Source organism: Neophocaena asiaeorientalis, unplaced genomic scaffold (genome assembly GCF_003031525.2).
Source record: "Neophocaena asiaeorientalis asiaeorientalis breed wild unplaced genomic scaffold, Neophocaena_asiaeorientalis_V1.1 scaffold49, whole genome shotgun sequence".
NCBI classification, from domain to species: domain Eukaryota; kingdom Metazoa; phylum Chordata; class Mammalia; order Artiodactyla; family Phocoenidae; genus Neophocaena; species Neophocaena asiaeorientalis.
Window position 1 is genome coordinate 3,121,981 of NW_020172456.1, and position 19,896 is coordinate 3,141,876.

The 19,896-nt window shown below is 53.5% G+C and overlaps 1 protein-coding gene across 1 annotated transcript in view; it reads right to left on the reverse strand.

Annotated features, from left to right (window-relative positions):
- The window catches only part of LRRC74A (leucine rich repeat containing 74A), a 77,533-nt gene that overhangs the window by 28,770 nt on the left and 28,867 nt on the right, over window positions 1-19,896 (reverse strand). The window contains exons 12-13 of the mRNA XM_024737798.1: window positions 19,722-19,829; window positions 18,737-18,819 (exon numbers count right to left, since the gene is read on the reverse strand). Of these exons, the coding sequence (XP_024593566.1) occupies window positions 18,737-18,819; window positions 19,722-19,829 (191 nt within the window). The remainder of the gene's footprint in view (window positions 1-18,736; window positions 18,820-19,721; window positions 19,830-19,896) is intronic.

Here is a 19,896-nt window from a genome sequence, read left to right on the forward strand (position 1 = left end):
AAAAAAAAAAAAAAAAAAAAAAAATCAGTATGTTTTAAAACAAAAAGAAAAAAACCCTGGTGCTTGGAAATAAATGTTGAAGAAAGAGAAAGGCGTTCCTTTGTTCCTCCCTTCCCCCACTCGCTGCCAGCCCCCCGCCAGCAGTTCTGCCACTGGGTCTATTTGTGTGTTTGTCTATTTGTGTATTTGTCTGTTTGTCTGCTGCCTTCGGTGCCCTGTGCCCAGCGGGGGTGGGGTGGGGGTCCCAGGAGGGTGGGCTTGCTGCCCGGGATCCTCAAAGCTAGGAGTGGAGGATTCCACACACAGCGGTCAAATGTCTGCAGCAGAGGCTGAAAAGTAGCCCCAAGAGACAACACAATGGAGGTGCACGTTTAATGTGACAGCACAAAGCCTTGCACTCAATTATTGTTATTTTTATTAGCTAAAGTGCCAAATGAGTGGTGGAGACAGAAAGTCCTATGGATTCCAGGAGAGGAGAGAGAGCTGTGAACTGGATGGCAGGGAGGGCTTGATGGAGGAGGGAGTTTCCAAGCTGGACAGCTAAGGTCGGGGAGCTGACCAGGGAAGGGGGCGTTTGGCGCCTCCTGTGCACGGTCTTTCTAAGCGGCACATTTTAATGTGATATGTTGATGTGACGGTTGCTAAGACCAAGATGAAGAGACATCTGGAGCAGAGCTTCTCCAGCTCTTTGTGGTCAAGAGCCAATTGTTTTCTTTGTAATTTCTAATCAACAACCGGCCCTTATCAGAATGGCCATCATTTCAAAGTCTACATATAATAAATGCTGGAGAGGGTGTGGAGAAAAGGGAACCCTTGTACACTGCTGGTGGGAATGTAAATTGGTGCAGCCACTGTGGAAAACAGTATGGAGGTTCCTCAAAAAACTAGATTTCCCATATGATCCAGCAATTGTACTCCTGTGCGTATACCCAGACAAAACTATAATTCAAAAAGATACAGGCACCCCTATGTCCATAGCAGCACTATTTATAATAGCCAAGACATGGAAACAACCTAAATGTTCATCGACAGATGAATGCATAAAGATGTGGTATATATACACAATGGAATACTACTTAGCCATAAAAAAGAATGAAATAACGCCATTTGCAGAAACATGGATGGACCTGGAGATTATCATACTAAGTGAAGTAAGAAAGAGAAGGACAATTATCCTGTGATATCACTTATATGTGGAATCTAAAATACGATACAATGAACATATCTACGAAACAAAAACAGACTTACCGATATAGAGAACAGACTAGTGGTTGCCAAGGGGGAGGGGGTGGGGGAGGGAAGGACTGGGAGTGTGGGATTAGCAGTTGCAAACTAGTATATATAGGATGGATAAACAACAAGGGCCTACTGTATCGCTCAGGGAACTATGTTCAGTATCCTGTGATAAACCATGCTGGAAAAAATATGAAAAAGAATATATACGTGTATAACTGTATCATTTTGCTGTACAGCAGAAATGAACGCAACATTGTAAATCAACTGGACTTCAATAAAATTTTTAAAAATGACGGCTGTCTTCTTTTGTAAAATATAACACGAAAGAATTGCTGAAAAAAAATGAAACGAACAAGAAATACAGTTTTTTTAAATTGGATTTAACCGACATAAATTGACAGTCGAATTGCTAGGAAGGTATCTAAATGTTTGCAGACACTTTCTGTACTTGTCCCTGGGTCTGAGCAAGCAGTTTGCAGAAGGGCCCCCGATGGCACTTTGAGCAGCCCTGCGCCAGAGAGGTTCTCACAGGGCAAGAGGGGGAAAACTTCAGAGAAGATGGCCAGTGTGGGACCTTGAAGACGTGGCTTCCCAGCCCCCATCCTGCCCCTCCCACTTCCGGGCTTCTCCCCCCACATGTTATCTGACTACACTTCTGCTCGGAGCAGCCCCTGGGGAGCCAGGAGGCCCAGGCAGGGCTGTGTGGCATCCCGGCCTGTTAATAATTCAGAGTGCCTTCACACTGTGTTATTTAAATATTTTTTGTCATTAGTCTGAAGGAGAGGCAGAGCCCTGAGTGGCGGGTGCAGGGTAGAGGAGGGGAAGCTGGCGGCAGCCTGTTTCTCCTGTACTCTCCGGGGAAACTTAGCCCTGCCCCGAGTTGCTGACCCCTCTCCACCAGCAAACATTCTGCCAGTCACCAGCCCGTCCTCTTTGGAGGGTGCTTTAGTAAACAGCTCTTGTATTGAGCATATTCCTTGGCGAGGGTCTCTCTCCAGCCCCCAAGCAGCTTGTCAAAGTGGGTCCTCTTACTGGGAAGTGCTGGAGAGCACAGCTATCCAGTCCAGTTATAGGACCAGTGATGTTATAACACCCAGCATTTGAGCCTCCTCCTGGGTTAGTACCTGGACAGCTGCCCAGCAGGCCTCCCTTAACCGGCTCTGTTAGGAAACAATTTATTAACTTGTTTCCCTGCTATGATGGGGACAATGACAGTAAGAATAAAGACAACTGCCCTCTCTTGACTCTGAACCAGGTGCTGAGCTCAGCACTCGACACCCATCCTCTTACCTAATTCTCATAACCCTTGGAAGGAAGTGTCTTATTCCCATTGTACAGACAAGCAAGCTGAGGCCCAAAGTTTTAAGTGGCCTGCTGAAGTCACACAGGTGGTCCGCGGTAGAGGCAGGTAAAGCCAGTTCTACCCGACTCTAAGCTCCCCTCTGGACCAGGGCGTGGAGGCCTGGAGTGAGCAGGGATGAGGAAGAGCCAGTGCAGAGGCTGCAGGTGAGCTTCTCTGAAAGGGGCTGGGCCAGGGACAGTGAAGAAAGCCAGGCTGCTGCGCAGCTGGGCAGCTCTTTCTGGTCTATGGGGAGAAGCTGGGGCTGAGAGCAACCACCATCCGCTCTGTTTCCTTGGAAGAGGAAGGAGGCGTCTCTCAGGCTCTCCCGTCCTCAGCTCTGGGCCCCAGCTCGCAGCGGAGGTTATGACCTCAGCACTGGCTCCTGGGGGAGGGTTTTACACTCCACTCTCTCCCTGGGGCCGTGAGACCACAGTCAAGCACTAGCTGACCAATGAGCCCTAGGACACTCCTCAGCATTCAAGCTGCAAGATGATGAATATCGACGCAGGCTTGAAGCTTTTACATTGTTTTAAAGGTTAAAGATGGGACATACGATCAGGCGAGACTAATTACCGCCTTCCTGTGCCCCCTTTTCCCATCACCCCCAGGACAGAGAAGGTCACTGGGTCAGGGAGGAAGAAGGTTGGGCACGAGGTGGGGAACTTGGTGTGGATCTTCTCACCTCCCCATTGGCTGGGCTGAATCATTGGGGCCTAGACACTAGGAGCCCCAGTTATGTTTGAACAACTAAGAGTGGAGGGACCAGCACCCTGCTTTCTGGCTGTAGCTCTGGGAAGGCAGACAGTGCCAGAAATCTAGCGATGGTTCCATGGGGTCCTGTGCAGCCCCACTGGGAGTCCCCAGACCCCTCCATGGGATGCACCTCTAGGTCTTTCTGCAGGAGCAAGGATGATGCAGAGGTGAGGCTAAGGGGCTGGCGGGGCCTGACATGGGAGGCAGGCCAAAGGACAGAGTGTGGACCGCACGGGGTAGATCAAAATTGAGCCATGGACCTCAACACACCCATCCTGGGAAACTGCCTGGACCCCCAGCGTTAGAACCAGCCCTGGAGGGGATGAGGATGCGGAGGGATTTCCTGATTTAATTGAGTTTAAGCATGAAACAGTTTAGAAATCACTGCAGTGACTGGAAGTTTATCTGGAAGTTATTGAATTAAATTCTATGTTATCTGAGATGATAGAGGGGTGAATGTGACATGATAAAAATTAAGCTTAGTAATAGGAAAAAGAAAACTTACATGTTTGTGTGTCAGAGTATAAGGAATGTGGAATTATGTTCCTGGAAAACTGAGTCTAACCTTCCCCTGGAATTTCTGCGCTAAGGATCCCGGGAGGCTCAGCCTTCCTGCCCATCCCGGGATGATCTTCACGGATCTCCTGAAGCAAAGGGACCTTACGGGGTGACAACCTATGATTCACCTTCATGGTTCTTCCCTGCCAAGTGCAGGGTGTTCTTTCTGGCTCCTTCCGGGGGATGGAGAGAGAGACAAGCCCATGGGGGATGTATGTCCTCATGGTACCCAGTGCAGGGAAACCTAACACATATTGAACATCTGCTATGTTTCCGAACCTTGTTAGACACGCACACGTCAGCTCAATTCCGCATGAAGAATAGATAGCACGTGCACATAAAAGTGATGAAGCGTAATTGACAGATGACCATGCTTGAACCCACTGTCGCTCAAGGACTACCCACGGCACTCCTTACCACAGCCTGTGAGGTGTGACTGTTCCCAGTTTACAGAGGAAGAAACGAATGCCAGTGAGGTCAAGGTCACGGACCAGCTGAGTTAAGATTTACCCACGTTGGTCTGACACCAAACACCCTGCCCTCTCTTTCCTCAGCTCTCATTCAGGGTCAGTCAGTCCCCCTGTGCTCTCGTCCTTAGGGCCGTAGACTCACCTCACTCCGAGGTGCCTGCACTCAGCTGATCACAGAGCCAGGAGGGACCCCGGAGCTCGGAGGCCGAGCTGGTCCCCCCTCCCCCCAGCCTCTGGGAGACCCTGCAGAGCCAGGGAAGCGAGGAACCAGCACGGGCTCAGTCTGTACCCTCTAGCAGCCAAATGTGAATTTAGCTTAAATATTAAATTAAATCTTAAATATTCTTTATTTATTTTTTCATCTGCGTCGGGTCTTAGTTGCGGCACGTGGGGTCTTCATTGAAGCGTGTGGGCTTCTCTCTAGTTGCGGTATGTGGGTTCCAGAGCGCGTGGGCTCTGTAGTTGCGGCACGTGGGCTCTCTAGTTGAGGTGCGAACTCAGTAGTTGTGGCGCACGGGCCTAGTTGCCCTGCGGCATGTGGGATCTTAGTTCCCCAACCAGGGATCGAACCCGGGTCCCCTGCATTGAGAGGTGGATTCTTTACCACCGGACCATTAGGGCAGTCCCGGCAACACCCATTTTTATCAGCTGTTTCTAAGCTTAACCCACAAGGAGACTAGCACTGGCTGGTGTCAGGGAGACCAGGTAACAGGTGGGAGTGATCAGCGGTGAAAGGTGTAGAGCTCATGGCTGAAGGTCTGGGGCCAAGAGTCAGGCCTCAGGCAGGAACAGAGGTCAAGATAGGAGGGGAGTACAGTTGCGGGGAAGCTGTGCTCAGGGAAAACTGAGTCAGGGTTTCTGAGAAGCAGGCAATGGGGGGGGGCAGTGGAGGGCAAAGTGTCGTCTGCTCAGGTAGGAGTGGCTGGCAGAGTCGCCCTCCAGGGAAGGCAGAGAGGACTGTGCTTGGCTTTCCGACTTTAAAGGTCCTGTGGATGTAGAGGCCCTTCTGGGAGACCCTCTTATTCTTCAAGGAGATGAGGAATGAAGATTGGTGCTCTGCAGGTTTGGAGACTTGGTAAACCTGGAGGTGAGTCAGGGTATTCCTGGATTCTTTTGACGACGTTAGGCACCTGGAATCAGGGTCCTTCAGTGAAGGTTCACCTGGCCTCTGGGAATGTGGTGAAGACGTGGTACCGAGAAAGGCGAGGGAAGAAGGCCGCCTCCACCGTGCTGGGGGCCCGGGGAGCTCTTCCCAGGACACATCCACATCCAGCTTGCTAACACCCCAAGTCTGAGAACCAGGCCTGGGATTGCTGCTGGGCCGTGGGAACATGGGGGAATGCAGCTCGGGCCAGGGGTGGGCAGAGTTACCGCCGTGGAAAAGGGCAGGGTCGGCATCGGGAGTGCATCCTCGCAGCCAGGCATGGCGCCAAGCCCCTCCAAGTCCCTGGTGACGACCACGTTCACAGCGACCCTGGGAGGGGGCGATCAGCTCCTGTTTAGATGTCACGCTCTGACCAGGGTCCTGCGGCCAGTCAGTGGCAAAGCTGGGCTCTGACTCCTGACCCGCTTCGTGCCGTTGGCGCCCTGTCCGGGATGGGCCTCGCAAAGCTGGAGGTCCTGGTAGCAAAGCCTGCCCAGGACATGGTTTTGAAACTGTCCTGTGAGCAGAGTTCATCTACCCTTTTTGCCCCCTTCCATCCTCCCCTGCAGAAGCAAGTCTTGCTGCCAGCAGTTTGACCGAATTCCCTCCCTCGCCCTTTTCTCTGGGTTTTACTTGAGGTCAGCTGGCCACAGCTTCCCACAGATGTGAAAAATGAAAGGCTGCCATGAGTCCCAGCCTCTCCCGGCCTCTGAGAAAATTTGCATCTTAATGGAGAGAGGATTAGCGGCCTGGGATCCTGGGAGATGCCGGGGTAGGAGTCTCTGGTGGCCCAGTTCTCAGCCTCGGGGACAGAAGATGGGGGTGCTGGGGCAGGCCCTGCCCGGGGCTCCTGGCTCACGCCTGGCCAACTCTGCCAGGAAGGGCAGACTCCACTGGGCTGGCTTCTGAGAACTGGGCCAGGCTCCAGGCTGGGCCTCAGCAGATCCCCAAGGCTCAAGCCTCGCCACTTCCCCCATGACACACACAGGGCTGGGCCTCCTCTCCACCCTCTTCCGTGGAGCCTGGCCCTGGCTGGGGACCCACGACCAGCTCCTTTTCTGCTAGTTCATTTCCCAGCACCATCGGCCCCGGGAGCGAGGGCGCTGTGTGTGTGTGTGTGTGTGTGTGTGTGTGTGTGTGTGAAGGCAGGCAGGTGGGGCAGCATTCTGGAGGAATTTCTGAATTACCTACTGGCTGGAGCCCAGAGGCCAGAGCGGTCCTGGGCCGGCCCAGCTGGCCGAGGCCCCTGAAGAGCCTTCTTCCTGGCTCTGAGGCCTCACCACCTCCCGCCGGAGTCTCTGCCCGCCTGCCTCTGAACCGCGGCGTGAGAACTCCAACCCGAAGGGCGGGGGGTCAGTGCCCCCCCTCCCCTCTCCTGGGGAGACAACCAGGGCCTAAGGGGGAGAGACGTGTCCTTCCCTGACCCCTGCCCTCACCTGCAAGCTTTTGAGGTCAGGACTGTTCTTCATCTCTCCTTTCTTCCAGAATCACAGCTTCCATCTGGCCAAAGTCAAGAGGAGGCCTCTAGTCTCATCTCCACTGGAGCTGTTGCGGGGAGGTGATGGGTTGGCTGCTACAGCTCTCCCCAGTTCTGCCCCCCAGACAGGAAGGCCCTTTGTGTGTCAATGTCCTCTCCCTCAGACAGGACGGGCCACATGGTCTGTGGGGTTTTTGTTAAGAATTTTAAGAGAGTGACAGCAGAGCATAAAACCAAGTCCCAGGCCATTCTAAGTCCGGCCCTGTGTGACGGTACAGGCTGCAGCCATAACACCAGCCCTGCTCCCAGAAAATCCTTGGCCCTCCTCAGCCCCACCCCATCTCTCTCCTGGACCACGTCTTTGAGAACTTGGCCGGAAGGCAGGTCTGAGCAGACATCTCCCAGTTCTGCTTCTTCACGTCTGACACAGTCCTCAGTGGCAGTGTCTGATGCCCCACCCTGACCTTCCTCCCAGGGAAACTGAGGCAGCAGGAAGGCCTGGGGACTCACCACCCTGTGTCCTACCACCCAACCCAGACGACTGGGGAGGGACGGTGGTGGCGGCTGAGTCCGGGGCTCCCCTCAGCCGCCCATGGTGTGCCAACCCCAGGGCTCTGGGTGGGGCTCGAGAAGATCCCCTCCACCCCCCAGCCTTCTGTTCCCAACAGTGCCATCCCCCCCGAGGGGCGGGCGGGAGCGGGGACGTTCAGGGCTGCTTTGCTGGCTCCAGACCAGGCATCCGCACAGCCAGGCCCCGTTGCTTGTCCTTTGTCTCCACCGCACAGCGGCTGGCTCAGCCATTACCTGGCAGGGTGACTGCCTTGGGGGACAGTGGGGCCTGGGTCCAGGAGTGTCCTGCTTGGGAACTGCGCTGGGCTCTGCTAGCAGCAGGTAGGCTGAGGTCAGGGAGGAGGCAGGAAACCCCACCTGCAGTGGCGGGGAAAGGCCAGGTCCAGAGGGACCACGGCTCTGCCCTGGCAGCCCCTCAGCCCACAGCCTGGGCGAGACACTCCTGCCTGCAGCTTCGTCCCCAGGCTCCCACCAGTCTCAGGGACGAGAAAGCCCACCACCCTCCAGTTAGGGTGTACTTAGGGCTTGGCGAGGGGCCCAAGCCGTCGGTGTGCAGGGTCCCATGCATTCTCACAAAAGCCATAGGAGGTAGGTCCTATTATTATAAGTGAGAGTCAGATTAGCTGAGAAGCGGGTTCCAGGCCACAGGGCTGCCACGTTTTCCCCTGTGCTGCTTTCCTTTGCGGAAGTCATCGTGGTGGCAACGTTTGTGTGGCTGTCTGTTCAACGTGCGCCTCCCCGATCGGGCTTAAGCTCCACGTCACTGAGTAGCGCTGCCCTTTGAATTCACATGTGGCCCATGACACACACAGGGCCTGGCACATAGTAAGACCCCCATGAAGAACAGGGGAAGGAGGGAAGGAGGGGGTTGAGTCAGGATTGCAACACAGGTTGGCCTGACGTCCCGCCCACACCCCTACCACCTAGCTGCACTGCCTCCGTCTAACCCGCTCTCCCTTGACATACTTCTGCTGGGCCAGAGTAGGGCCGGATGGGGCCCTGCATCCGCCCAGGCTGGGAAGTAGGCAGGACTGAGTTTGGCTCCGTGAAAGGAGTCACCCTGTCCACGCCCCATCAGGGGTCCTTACTACTGAGGCTCTGGGGAGGCTCTCCTTCATGGGACACCCCACTGGGCCGGCTGGTTCCTGACAGATTTATTGCCTCCCCAGCCCTGTGAGGCTGGGTGGCAGGGAGTGTGTCACCAGGGAGGCCTCTTCTGGAAGAAACACCTGTGTTGATCTCCCAGTGAGCAATCCGGTCCTCAGCTTTCCCGGTGCCCTTGGAACACCATAGGGTTCTTTCTGATTCCAGAGATTGGCTGGAGCCGCAGCCTCGGGGCCAGTACTTCCGCCATCTGGAGCATCTATGGGTGTTCACCCTAGACGTGTTTGCAGCGGGCGCTGCCAGGCTGCCGGGCGGTGTGTCTGCAGGAACCGTTCTCGGGAAACCTCACGGCTGGGCCGCTGAGAGCAAGGATCTGTTCACTCTTCTCCCATCCTTTGACTGGATCCACTCAATATCTCTGAGGTCCCCCCCGCTCTGTCCCAGTCACGGTGCTAAGCATGGAGAGCCATGCGTGGACAGCTCAGCCCAGACTCCAGGGGCTGACAGTCCAGCTGGGGAGGGCCATGTGTCACCAGTGGACGTGCAGAGTGATGGTGAGTGCAGGGAACCCGGGGAAGGGTGGCCGGTACCTCCCAGGAGGCTTTGGGCTGCACGCACCTCAGAGGGTGGAGCCCTGCTGAGAGGTTGGATATTTAGTGGCCACGCCCCCATCCCTTTCTTCTGTCACCTTTGCCCTCAGCCCACCTGTGCTCCCCTCGTCCCGCCCACCTCCACACACTGTTCTTGGGAAAGGCTTGGGGGTGAGTCTTTTTGGCTTGGCCATTTTCCTCAACTGCCTTCCAAAAACCCCCATTCTGGGGCCCCCTCTTCCTCCCCAGTCTCTCCCCCTTGGTCCCTTCTGCTGGTTCTTCTTCTCACAGACCTCGCTAAGGATTCTGGAGACCCCCAGGACTCAGGCCTTTGTCCCTTCACTTCCCTCTGCACTCAGACCCTCAGGGACCTCATCTGGTCTTGTGCCATTCAATACTATCTATATAACGTCCAGGACTTGCAAACACGCCCCCGTCCAGGCCCCTCCTCCAAGCCCAGGCTTGGACTCCAACACCTGCTCCACTCCCCTCTGCAATGTCTAATAGACATCCCTAAACTAATTCCCAGTTTTCTCTCTCTCCACCCCCGACACCCAAATCTACTCCAGCAGAGTTCCCCTCAGCCAGCTCAGTGATGAGACTTCATTCCTCCAGATGCAGGGGGCCTGAGCCAGCGGGCCATGTGATGCCTCTCTTTCTCGCACAGCCAGTGCCCCACCCGATGGGGAGCAAGGTTGGTGCCACCTTTAGACACATCCAGGGTCCGCCCACACCCATCACCCCACCACTTCCTCCTTCAGATCTTGCCTCCATCGTTGCAATAGTCTCTCAGTGGATTTTCCTGATCCCGTCTTTAAATCCCTAAAGCCTATTCTTAACACAGCAGCCAGAACACCCTTTTCAAAGACGTCGGAGTCTGGCCCTCCTCTGCCCCAAACCCTGCAAGGGCCCATCTCGCTCACACCCACGTTGCCCACAGGCCTCAAGGCCCCACTTGATCGGGCCCTGCTCCAACCTCACCTCCCTCTATGCTCTCCTTCCCTGTCTGCTCCAGCCTTGGGCTGCCTTACTGAGCCTTAGAGGCCCCAGGCTGGCTCCTGTCCTGGGGCCTGTGTTCAGCCTGAAGAGCTCTTCCCCCAGATCCACATGGCTCTCCCTCACTGCCTTCAAGCTGTTGCTCAGATACCGCCCCTCACCCGTTTAAAATCATAACTTCCCCCACCCCTAGCAAGGACCCTCCTGAACCACCATACGCCGCTCTATTTTTTCACCCATAGTACTTAATATCTTCTAACACTGTATATGATTCACTTATTTATTATATTTATTACTTGTGGTCAGTCTCTTCCTGCTAGAATGTAAACGCTGTGTAAAGGATGGGTTTTATCATTTTTATTCATTGATGTATCCCAAACATACCCACAACAGCACCAGACACCTAGTAAGCCCTTAATAAATGTTTATTGAATTTAATTGAAGTCACTTACACTTTAGTGTAAATAAATGTACGTTTTCCCTCCACCTTACGTTGTAAGTTTTTCCCACTAATTCAAGAAGGGTTTTTCCCCTGCATCACAGTGCTCTTGGGAAAAGTATTTGTCGGGGGCGGGGGGGCCGTGAGTTTTATAGTCTTGAAGTAACACTGAGTGGATGGAGGACCCACGGTGGAACCAGGACTCATGGAAGGAGAAGCCGGGAGAGCTGCCTGCTGCCTCCCAAAAGGCAGGGTGTGGAGGTGGCAGCCTTTTGGGTGTGACAGAGAGAAAAGCGACAGCGCCTCACACGTGTTCATGGTGTGACTACAAATGATTGCTCCAAGGACAGTGGTGAGGAGGGAGGTGCAGAGGACCAGACAAGGGCAAATCCTCGGGGTTGAGTCCTCCAGCCCGTTTTCATGGCAAGATGGGCTCAGGAAGCAAACTGGACTCTGCATCAGCAAGGTGTCTGTTCTCTGCGGGATGACCTGCAGAAGCTACTCAGCGGGGCCCCCTTGCAAGGCCACGGGGTGGATTTGATGTTTATGCCATTGTCAGCTTTTTAAAATGTGTCATTTATTGTGATTTTTTTCGTCATTCTAAATATACATCTACTTTCTATACCTAACATTATATTATGCATCTTCCCCTGAGGGGGCAGATTGAGGGTTCTGGCCCGGGCTCCGCTGGTGTCGCTGAGGCCAGCTGCATTGCTGCCTTTTTCAGGTACCTAAAAAGAATTCGATTTCCCTGAGCCAGTTTGGAGTCCTGTTTTCTTAGAGCTGAAGCCGCTGTGCGGAGTCAGAGGACTTGTGGGATTGGAGCGCCCTCTGCTGGAAAAATCGAGGTACAGCCGGGAGAGCGGTACACGCCAGGAGTGGCTGCATTGAAACCCCACTGTCAGGATTTTGGCAAGAAAGCAGGCGGGTCTGGGGGTTAGTACGCAGGCAAGCCCCTCCTGTTGGGCATGGACACATTCAAGTACACGCACCGTGTCCTGTAATTCAAATGCGAGCATGCTTTTGTGTACACGTGTTCCATTTCCACTGCACCTGGGGTAACACCGCCTGGGAACAGCTGCAGTGCTATTCTGACCCTAACCTCCCGGAGGCAGCATCAGACCCCACAGGTTAAGGGCTCGGTCCCCCACAGACTGCTCCCACTTTGCTGCCAGCTACAAGTGGGGTTCCCCCAGGACACCTGCACTTCTGACTAGCCAGCTACAACGTAGGGGGTTCCCATCAAACTCCTCAGGTTTGGTAATTCACTGCAGTGACTCACAGAACTCACTGAAGGTGCTACACTGATGCTGGCAGCTTTATTATAAAGGTTATGACTCAGGAGCAGCCACATGAAGAGACATGCAGGGCAAGATCTGGGAGGGAGGCAGAGCTTCTGTGCCCTCTCCCTGTGGAGTTGAGGCAAGTCACCTCCCAGGAAGCTCCCCTGGACCCTGGCGTCCAGCGTTTTCACTGGGGTTTCATTACTTTTCATTATGCAGGCATGACTGATTGAACACTGGCTAGTGAGTGAGCTCAATCTCCAGCTCCCCGTCCTTCTATTGGCTGAAAGTCCCAACATCTGCTTACATGGTTGGTGTTTCCAGGAAGCTGTCTAGGTAGGGGCCCACCCTGGGTCACCTCGTTAGCATCACAAAGACACTCCTGTCACTCAGGAAATCCCAAGGGTTTTGAGGCATATGCCAGGAACTGGGAAAAAGACCTGTTATGCTCTTGATTATATGGTAGCATGTGGACACATGCGCAAGGGCTAGTCTCATTCAGCCTGGGCACACAGAAACAAGTCAGCCCCACCCCAGCTCATCCACAGACCCACTAAGAGGTGGCAAAACAACACAGCAGCCCCCCACCCCAGGGGTCACACCACTGTCCCTTCTTAAAAGGACCCGCTGAGCCCCAGAGAAGCCCCCTCCATCCCACACCACCCTCGGTTTCCCTTCCCCTCCAGGATGTCTGCTTCCTGGAGGAGAGCTGTTCCTTTCCTCTAGTTCAAGGCCACTGGTTGGCAGCCAGTGTTTAGGACACAGGCTTGCCTTGCCAATCATTGTTTTCTTTTGTTTAGAACCAAACCAAGCGAAACCAATCCCAAGCCCCTGCTTGGCAAGGCAGCCTGGTCCCCTGAGGACAGACACTGCCGCTGCCACTGCAGCCACATACCGGAGGCTGCAGCGTGCACTGCTGACCTGCAGGCCTGGCACCCAGAACCACGCCCACCAGCGTCACCGCTGCCCCTGCTCAGGGACTCCATCCAGCTGCAAAGCCACAGCTGCTGGAGGAAGCTCTCCGTGGTCCTTGCTTCTTCGGAGGCTGGCCCCTGAACCGAGCCCAGAGACTGCGTGTCTGGTGTTGGCATGAGCCTACGTCCCAGCTGCAAGTCCCAGCTGCCCCTCTCAGGACCTGTAAACTGGCGCACTCCCAGCCCAGGAAGGGGATTCAGACCTCAGGAGCCAAGCAAAAGGCCAGATGTCCACTGCACCCCGGCATTGCCCACACAGTGCTGCTGGCCCCTGGCCCTCCCACCTCCCTCCGACTTTTAAGATTCTGGGCAAATTCTTTCGATTTCATGCAAGTTTTAAGCCAAAGCCCAAGGTTGGAATGCCTCCCACGGTGTTTCAAAGACCCAGTAGTTGGGTGTTTCAAAGATGGCTGCTCAGTTTGGCCCCTAACGCCCACCTGGACCTCAATCTCCCCGCACTTCTCCCTCATAGGAGAGGAACTCCACGGTCATGAGGTCACGCTTACATTAAGCACTTACGGTGTACAAGGCCTGGGGCTCAGTGTTTCACATGCAACTCTGCGGGGGGGCAGGGGTACCATTATCATCAATATATACAGATAAGGAAATTGAGATTCAGGAAGGTTGAGTGACTAGCTCAAGGTCACAGAGCTGATCATTGGTGAAGCCAGACAGAATTCAAACCGAGAACTGTCGAATGACAAAATTTGCATGCTCAACCGCTTTACGGTTCTGGCACACAGAGGTATTCCACGCTCTTCCTTCTCATCTCCCATCTTACCTCCCCTGGCTCAATTTCTGAGCAACATAGTGGGCAGGGAGGGCGCACCAACCTGACCTTGAGAATTCAGTCACATACAGCATCATCAACTCTGCCTTTGCTTCCCTCCCCACTGGCCAGTCCAGCCTGGCCTGGAGCTCATGCTTCTTAGCAATTGAGTTATTTTTCTGTTTCTTACAGAAACGATGTAAACAGAGAAAATGCACTTAAACTTCTCCCTGTAGATACAAAGCTGCACAGAAGCGACCGAGGGGCAGGGGAGCACGGTGGTTAAGACCTCAGGGAGCCAGGGTCATATTGCCTGGGTCTGCATCTCAGCCTTGCCGCTTACTAGCAGAAGGCTTTGGGCGAGATGCTTAACTTCTCCATGCCTGTGTTTCCCCAGCTGTAAAATGGGGATGATTACAGACCTCACTGCATAGGGTCCCTGTGAGGACGCATAGAGTTAGCGCACGTATATCAGGAGAAAACCATAATTCGAAAAGACACATGCACCCCAATGTTCATTGCAGCACTGTTTACGATAGCCAGGACCTGGAAGCAACCTAAATGTCCATTGACAGAGGAGTGGATAAAGAAGATGTGGTACATATATACAATGGAATATTACTCAGCCATAAAAAAGAACAAAATATTGCCACTTGCAGCAACTTGGATGGATCTAGAGATTGTCATACTAAGTGAAGTAAGTCAGACAAAGAAAACCAAATAACATATGATATCACCTGTGTGTGGAATCTTTAAAAAAATGGTACAAATGAACTTATTTACAAAACAGAAATAGACTCACAGATGTAGAAAACCAGGGGAGAAAGGGAGGGGAGAGGGATAAATTGGGAGATTGGGATTGACATACACACACTACTATATATAAAATAGGTAATTCATAAGGACCTACTGTATAGCACAGGGAACTCTGCTCAGTACCCTGTAATGACCTGTACGGCAAAAGAACCTAAAAAAGAGTGTATATATGTATATGTATCTGTATATACGTAACAGATTCACTTTGCTGTACACCTGAAACTAACACAACACTGTAAATCAACTAAACTCCAATAAAAATTAAAACAAAACAGAGAGTTAGTGCACAAAGCCAAACTGAGCTGGGCATGCAAGGAGGGCATGCCCAGGGTACCATTCCCTGGCACTGCAGCTGACCCCCTTTGGTGCTGGGCTCATGGGCCAGCGCCTCTGGGCCATCTTTGACCTGACAGCCTCTCCTACTCCTGCAAGGCCCCTCTCCCTCCACTTTGGTCTTCAGTTCCTGCTGGGGTCCTGGCTGCAGCCTCCTGACATGGCAAGCTGATAAAGCACGACTCAGCCCATTGTCAGTGGGCGTGTTCCTTGTGCAGTACCCTCACCCGAGGGAGGGGACTGAATGTTTATAGAGCTTGTGCTAAGCGCTGGATTTTCTTCCTCACAACAAGAGTGCGAGGTAGCTGTGAGTAACTTCGATTCATAATGAGGACACCAAGCCTTGGACAGGTCTGCCCAGGTGTCAGGCTGCTAGACCCTTTGGGGCTGTGATTTCATGTCAGGCTCCGTGGGGGCAGAAGTTTAGGAGATCAGGGAAAGGCATAGGAAGGACTGCAAAGCAGTCTGATGGGAGCACAACCTTCAGGTGGATTTTGGAGCTGACGTGACACCTAGTGGCCACAAGTAGAAACTACTCCACAGTAGGGCAGGTTCCAGGGCAACCCGCAGACAGGCAGGGTTCTGGCTGCGCCTACGTGATGCGGGGTGGCAAGTGTCAAGGGGTGGCCTGGAGGGTCGGGGATGGTGGCTTCCCCATATCTCCATCATTCCGCCAAAGCTACCCAAACAAAAAAAAACATTTGATGAGAAAATGTGCTGCTTTTTCTATTAAAGATGAAGAAAAGCATCTTGAGAAAACTTGCTGCTTTTATTGATCCCTAATCTATAGTCCATAACAAATTTTGATACTTCACAGCCTAATAATCTTCAGGGTTCCACCCAGACACCAGTAATTATTGAATGCTCAGTTACGGGCATGGACTTGATGGAGAATTTTATAGATTATAATAAACTTAAAAGACAGGCTCCCTCAAAGGGATTTGATTTATTTCGGGAGTCAGAGCAAAGACATCTACATACCCTGATGAGTAGGGTGGATGTGAGTTTCAGCTCACAAGCTCTTTATTGCATTTCTTTACTTTCTTTTCATCATCCTAATTTTGACTGAGTCCATACAACCGTCCAATGAAAATTCAACTTCAAGTTAAGACTTTGAATAAGGGAAGGGAGGGGAAATATGCTGTGGGGAGGGGGACACAGATTATTTCAAATAATGATTCTGCCAGGAGTGAGAAGTTTTTGCATCATCTCCACCCTCGATGAAGAAACAAAGTGAAGCCTGAGGGCTGGTGCCTTGATTCCCAGATGCCATTCCAGCACTTCACTGGTGTTCCAAAGTGTGGGTTCCTGGGCACCCCCCAAACTCTCCCAGCTTTCCACCACTTGCCCAAAACAATTGCCAAGTGAATGAGGTTTCCATTTCACAGGTGTTTTTTATTGAGCACTTACTATGAGCAGGCACTGTGCAGGTGCAAAGGAGGCGCACAAGACACTTCCTGCCCTTGTCCATCCCAAGGGTGACTGGCAAGGTTAATCAAAATCCTTGAAGGTACCCATGCCCCCCACCTGCTCAGTATATGCTGTTCTTGGCTAAACCTTCTCATCTTTTGCTAAGCTCCCCATGCCTCCCCAGTTTTCCAAGGAATTTTACAAAGAAATGCAGAATGGCAGATCCCTAGAACAGATGGGGATCCCTTTTTTCAGCTGTCCCACATTTCAGGTGGAACCATGAAGCTCCAAGTTCAGGTGGCCAGCTCCTGCCGGGCCACGGCTAGATGCCAGTTCCCTGAGCTCTCTCCATGTGACCCCCTGGCATTTGCTTCTAAAGGCCCCTGTCCTCATTTCCTGAGCATCTGTTCCCTCTGCCACTGCCTCCTGAATCTCAGCAATCTCCCCCTGACACAGTTTACAAGCACTGTGATGACGGCTTTTGTGCGCTGACCTTCTCCCCACCGCTCTCTTCCACCACCTAGCAACCCCACGCTCTCCCAATTTGTTCTTTTGGCTCTTAACGAGGCCACCAAGGACGTGCCCCCTAAAACAGAAGATTGCTCCCTGGGGGAAGGGCATGCCACCAGCAGCCCGGAGACCCAAGCTAGACTTTATTTCCTCGCTCACAGCCTTGGTGTCTTTCCGCCGAGGTTTCAGCCAGCTCTCCACCTCGTTCCAGCCACAAGCCAACGTGCCAGGAGTTCTCTGTCACTGAGGCTTCTTTCCAGACCAGACGTGTTGCTATGGCTTCGTCATTTTCAAGAAACTGGTTTGAAAGGTAAGGGGATAATGCTGACCACCAACGTAGCCCCGTGGCTGATCGACAAGAGTGTTGGGACAGGCTCGAGTCCAAGCGAGACCATTTGTAAACCCATCTCTCATCTCGGCAGAGTGTTGAACGTGGTGAGGTTCGACGTCAGCACAGGGATGGGGATGGGTTTACGCTGTGGGCAGGGCTTTGGTAGCAGACACACTTGATTGCAAGTACGTGGGAAAAGCTATGGAAACGTGCACCTGGGATTGTTCACGAGCGCCCTCTGGGAGGCAGCAGGGGCTGTGGGGGCAGGTAAAAGAGGCCCTTCACTTTCTCCCTGGTATACTTCTGTGGATTTAGAATTTTTACAAGTAGATATTATTTGTATCAAAAAATGACGATGAAAAAATCATGCAACAGTAAAAATGATGACCCTGCTCTTCAATTGGAACCAACAGAGCTGCAGTGTGTGACCTGAGGGGAACTTGAGGTGCCCACAAGAGCTCCCCGCTTGGGTCCTGAGACCCCAGTTCTGCCTCTCCATGGCCACGTGACCTCATCTGCAAAGCTGGAGGGTTGCTGGACCTGGACTCCTGACCTCTGCCCTGTGCTCTTTCCCACCAGCATCCCGAGGAACGGGAAGCCGTACTTCAGGGAGGGCAGGCGGGGAGGTCCAGGACGCAGGCACAGAGTAAGGGGGCCTGGGGCGGTGTGCAAGCCTGAGCCACCCTGCGGGTGTCGGGGGTGCTTGCCGGATGATGGTGTCACTCCTGAATGACAGCATCGTGTACCAGCCCCTTATGTGCATTGTCTCCACTTGATTCTTAAGAGAGTCTCTCAGGTGCTGTGGTTATCACCCCATTCTAAAGACTTGGAGACTGAGAGCTCTGCGCACGGCTGCACGCTTACTAGCTAGGGCAGGGTTGCAGCTGGGTCAGTCTGTGCGGTGGTTTCTCCACACATGAGAGATGCTGATGGGGGCAAGGACAGAGGTATTGGGAGAAGGCTGTGGGGCAGGACCAGATGGGGGCCTCCTCTGACAGACTCCTTAGGGATTCCATGAGACGACAGGCCGCAGGGCCTTATGGACCAGCCTGCAGACCAGCAGAGTTCTGCAGCCTCGGCGAGGAGGAGTGGGTCCTGGGACCACGCAGACCGGGGTGCTAAAGCTTGGCGTGATACCAGTGCCCGTTGGGCGCTGTGAGAATTCAGGCACCCGTCTGGTGACTGGCGGAGCACCTGGCACGTGGTAAGGGCTCATGGATGTTGGTTGCTCTTATGACCATTATCATGGTCCTTTCCGAGCTCTTCAAGGAGTTCAGCCTAAGTCATAACCTGCCTGGTTGCCTAAACTCCAGCAGTGTTGAAAGACCTGCAGTTCCTCAGTGCACCGTGCTGGCCCACACTTCGGGCTTGGTACTTGCCGTCCTCTGTCCTCTTGTTTGTCTGTGACACCCCCTTCCCCCCAGTGATACCTCCTCTTTGGGCCACTGTGATACCTGTACACGCCCCCAACTGCCCCTCTCGCCACACCAGGGCCTAACCATTTGCTGTTTGCGTCACCTCCTATCTGCTACAGGGCGGCCCCAGGAGCCAGGGTGCCTTAGAGGGAACCGGGGGCCTGCCCAGGGCAGAAGCGTAGCCCAGATAGGGCCGGACGGCGGGGCTGGGCTGACCTGAAGTCCACCATATCTGTCTTCTCACCCAGCTTCTTTATCAGCTCCCTGACTTGGTACCGGTTTATGGGGACCTTGTTCTGCTGAGGAAGCATATAGAACATGCAAGGTCAATGGAGCTCTCTGCTCCCCCCAGACCTCTCCCGTCTCCCACACACACACACACACACACACACACCCCCACAATGCCTCACTGCCCTTGGGACCACGGCTGGGAACAGTTTCCTCAGTTCAGAAGAAACTGAACCCACACCGTGCAGGGCAGGAATAAGCGTCCCCGCCCATGTCTGTGGGCCACTGCCCGGACTCCAGAGCCCCTCTTTTCTCTGGGGAGCAGTAGGGGTGAAGGAGATGGGGACCCAGCTGGAGTAGGCGGCGACTTTGCAGCATGGGAAGTTCGTCCTTACCTCCCTGCTACCGAGTCTGGCCGGCCCTCTTTACCACGGGCCTGGCACTGAGGGTCTTATCCCCCCACCTGGACTCCCATGAAGTCCTATTCTTGCAGGGCCTGTCCTTCCTAGGGCTGCCCTGGTGACAGACCTCTTCATGCTTGCATTTCAGGGGGCCCTCAGCACCTCCATCATACCCCACGTGTGAAGGTGTGGGATTTCAGGCAAGATGATAGGGCCAAAGGTGAAATACTGGGGTTTGGGGATGTGGTCTCTTCTCCCACTCCCTTTTAAAATCTGCCCAGTGGCCACATGCAATGGGAGAAAGACCTAGGAGATGAAGAATGTGTGTCTTCAGGCAGCATCTTGGGTCACCAGTGGCACCCGGACGTGCAGTACAGAGAATGACTTCAGCAGGCAGTGGAAGGAGGCCTTAGGTGTCCCTCTGGGTCTAGATAAAGCCGTGGATGAGTTGGCTTCTCACAGCCAATCCCCAGGAGCTCTTTGAGGTGCTCATGCTGTGTCCTGTCTGTCTCTCACACACACACCCCTGCGCGTGCACACATAGTGCCTGCGTCCACTAGGAATCCACACACCTGTATCATAGCTTTCCGGAACTCGCCCACAGGCATTGTCATCTTTCCACTAGGGTTCAAGCTCCTGAAGAAGTCCAGGACTGAGATTTTGTGTTGGTCTGCATAGCTCTGAGAGAAGCAGGAGACACCAGGAGCCTTGTAATATCTATACCAACTCCCCCCAACACCCAGATCG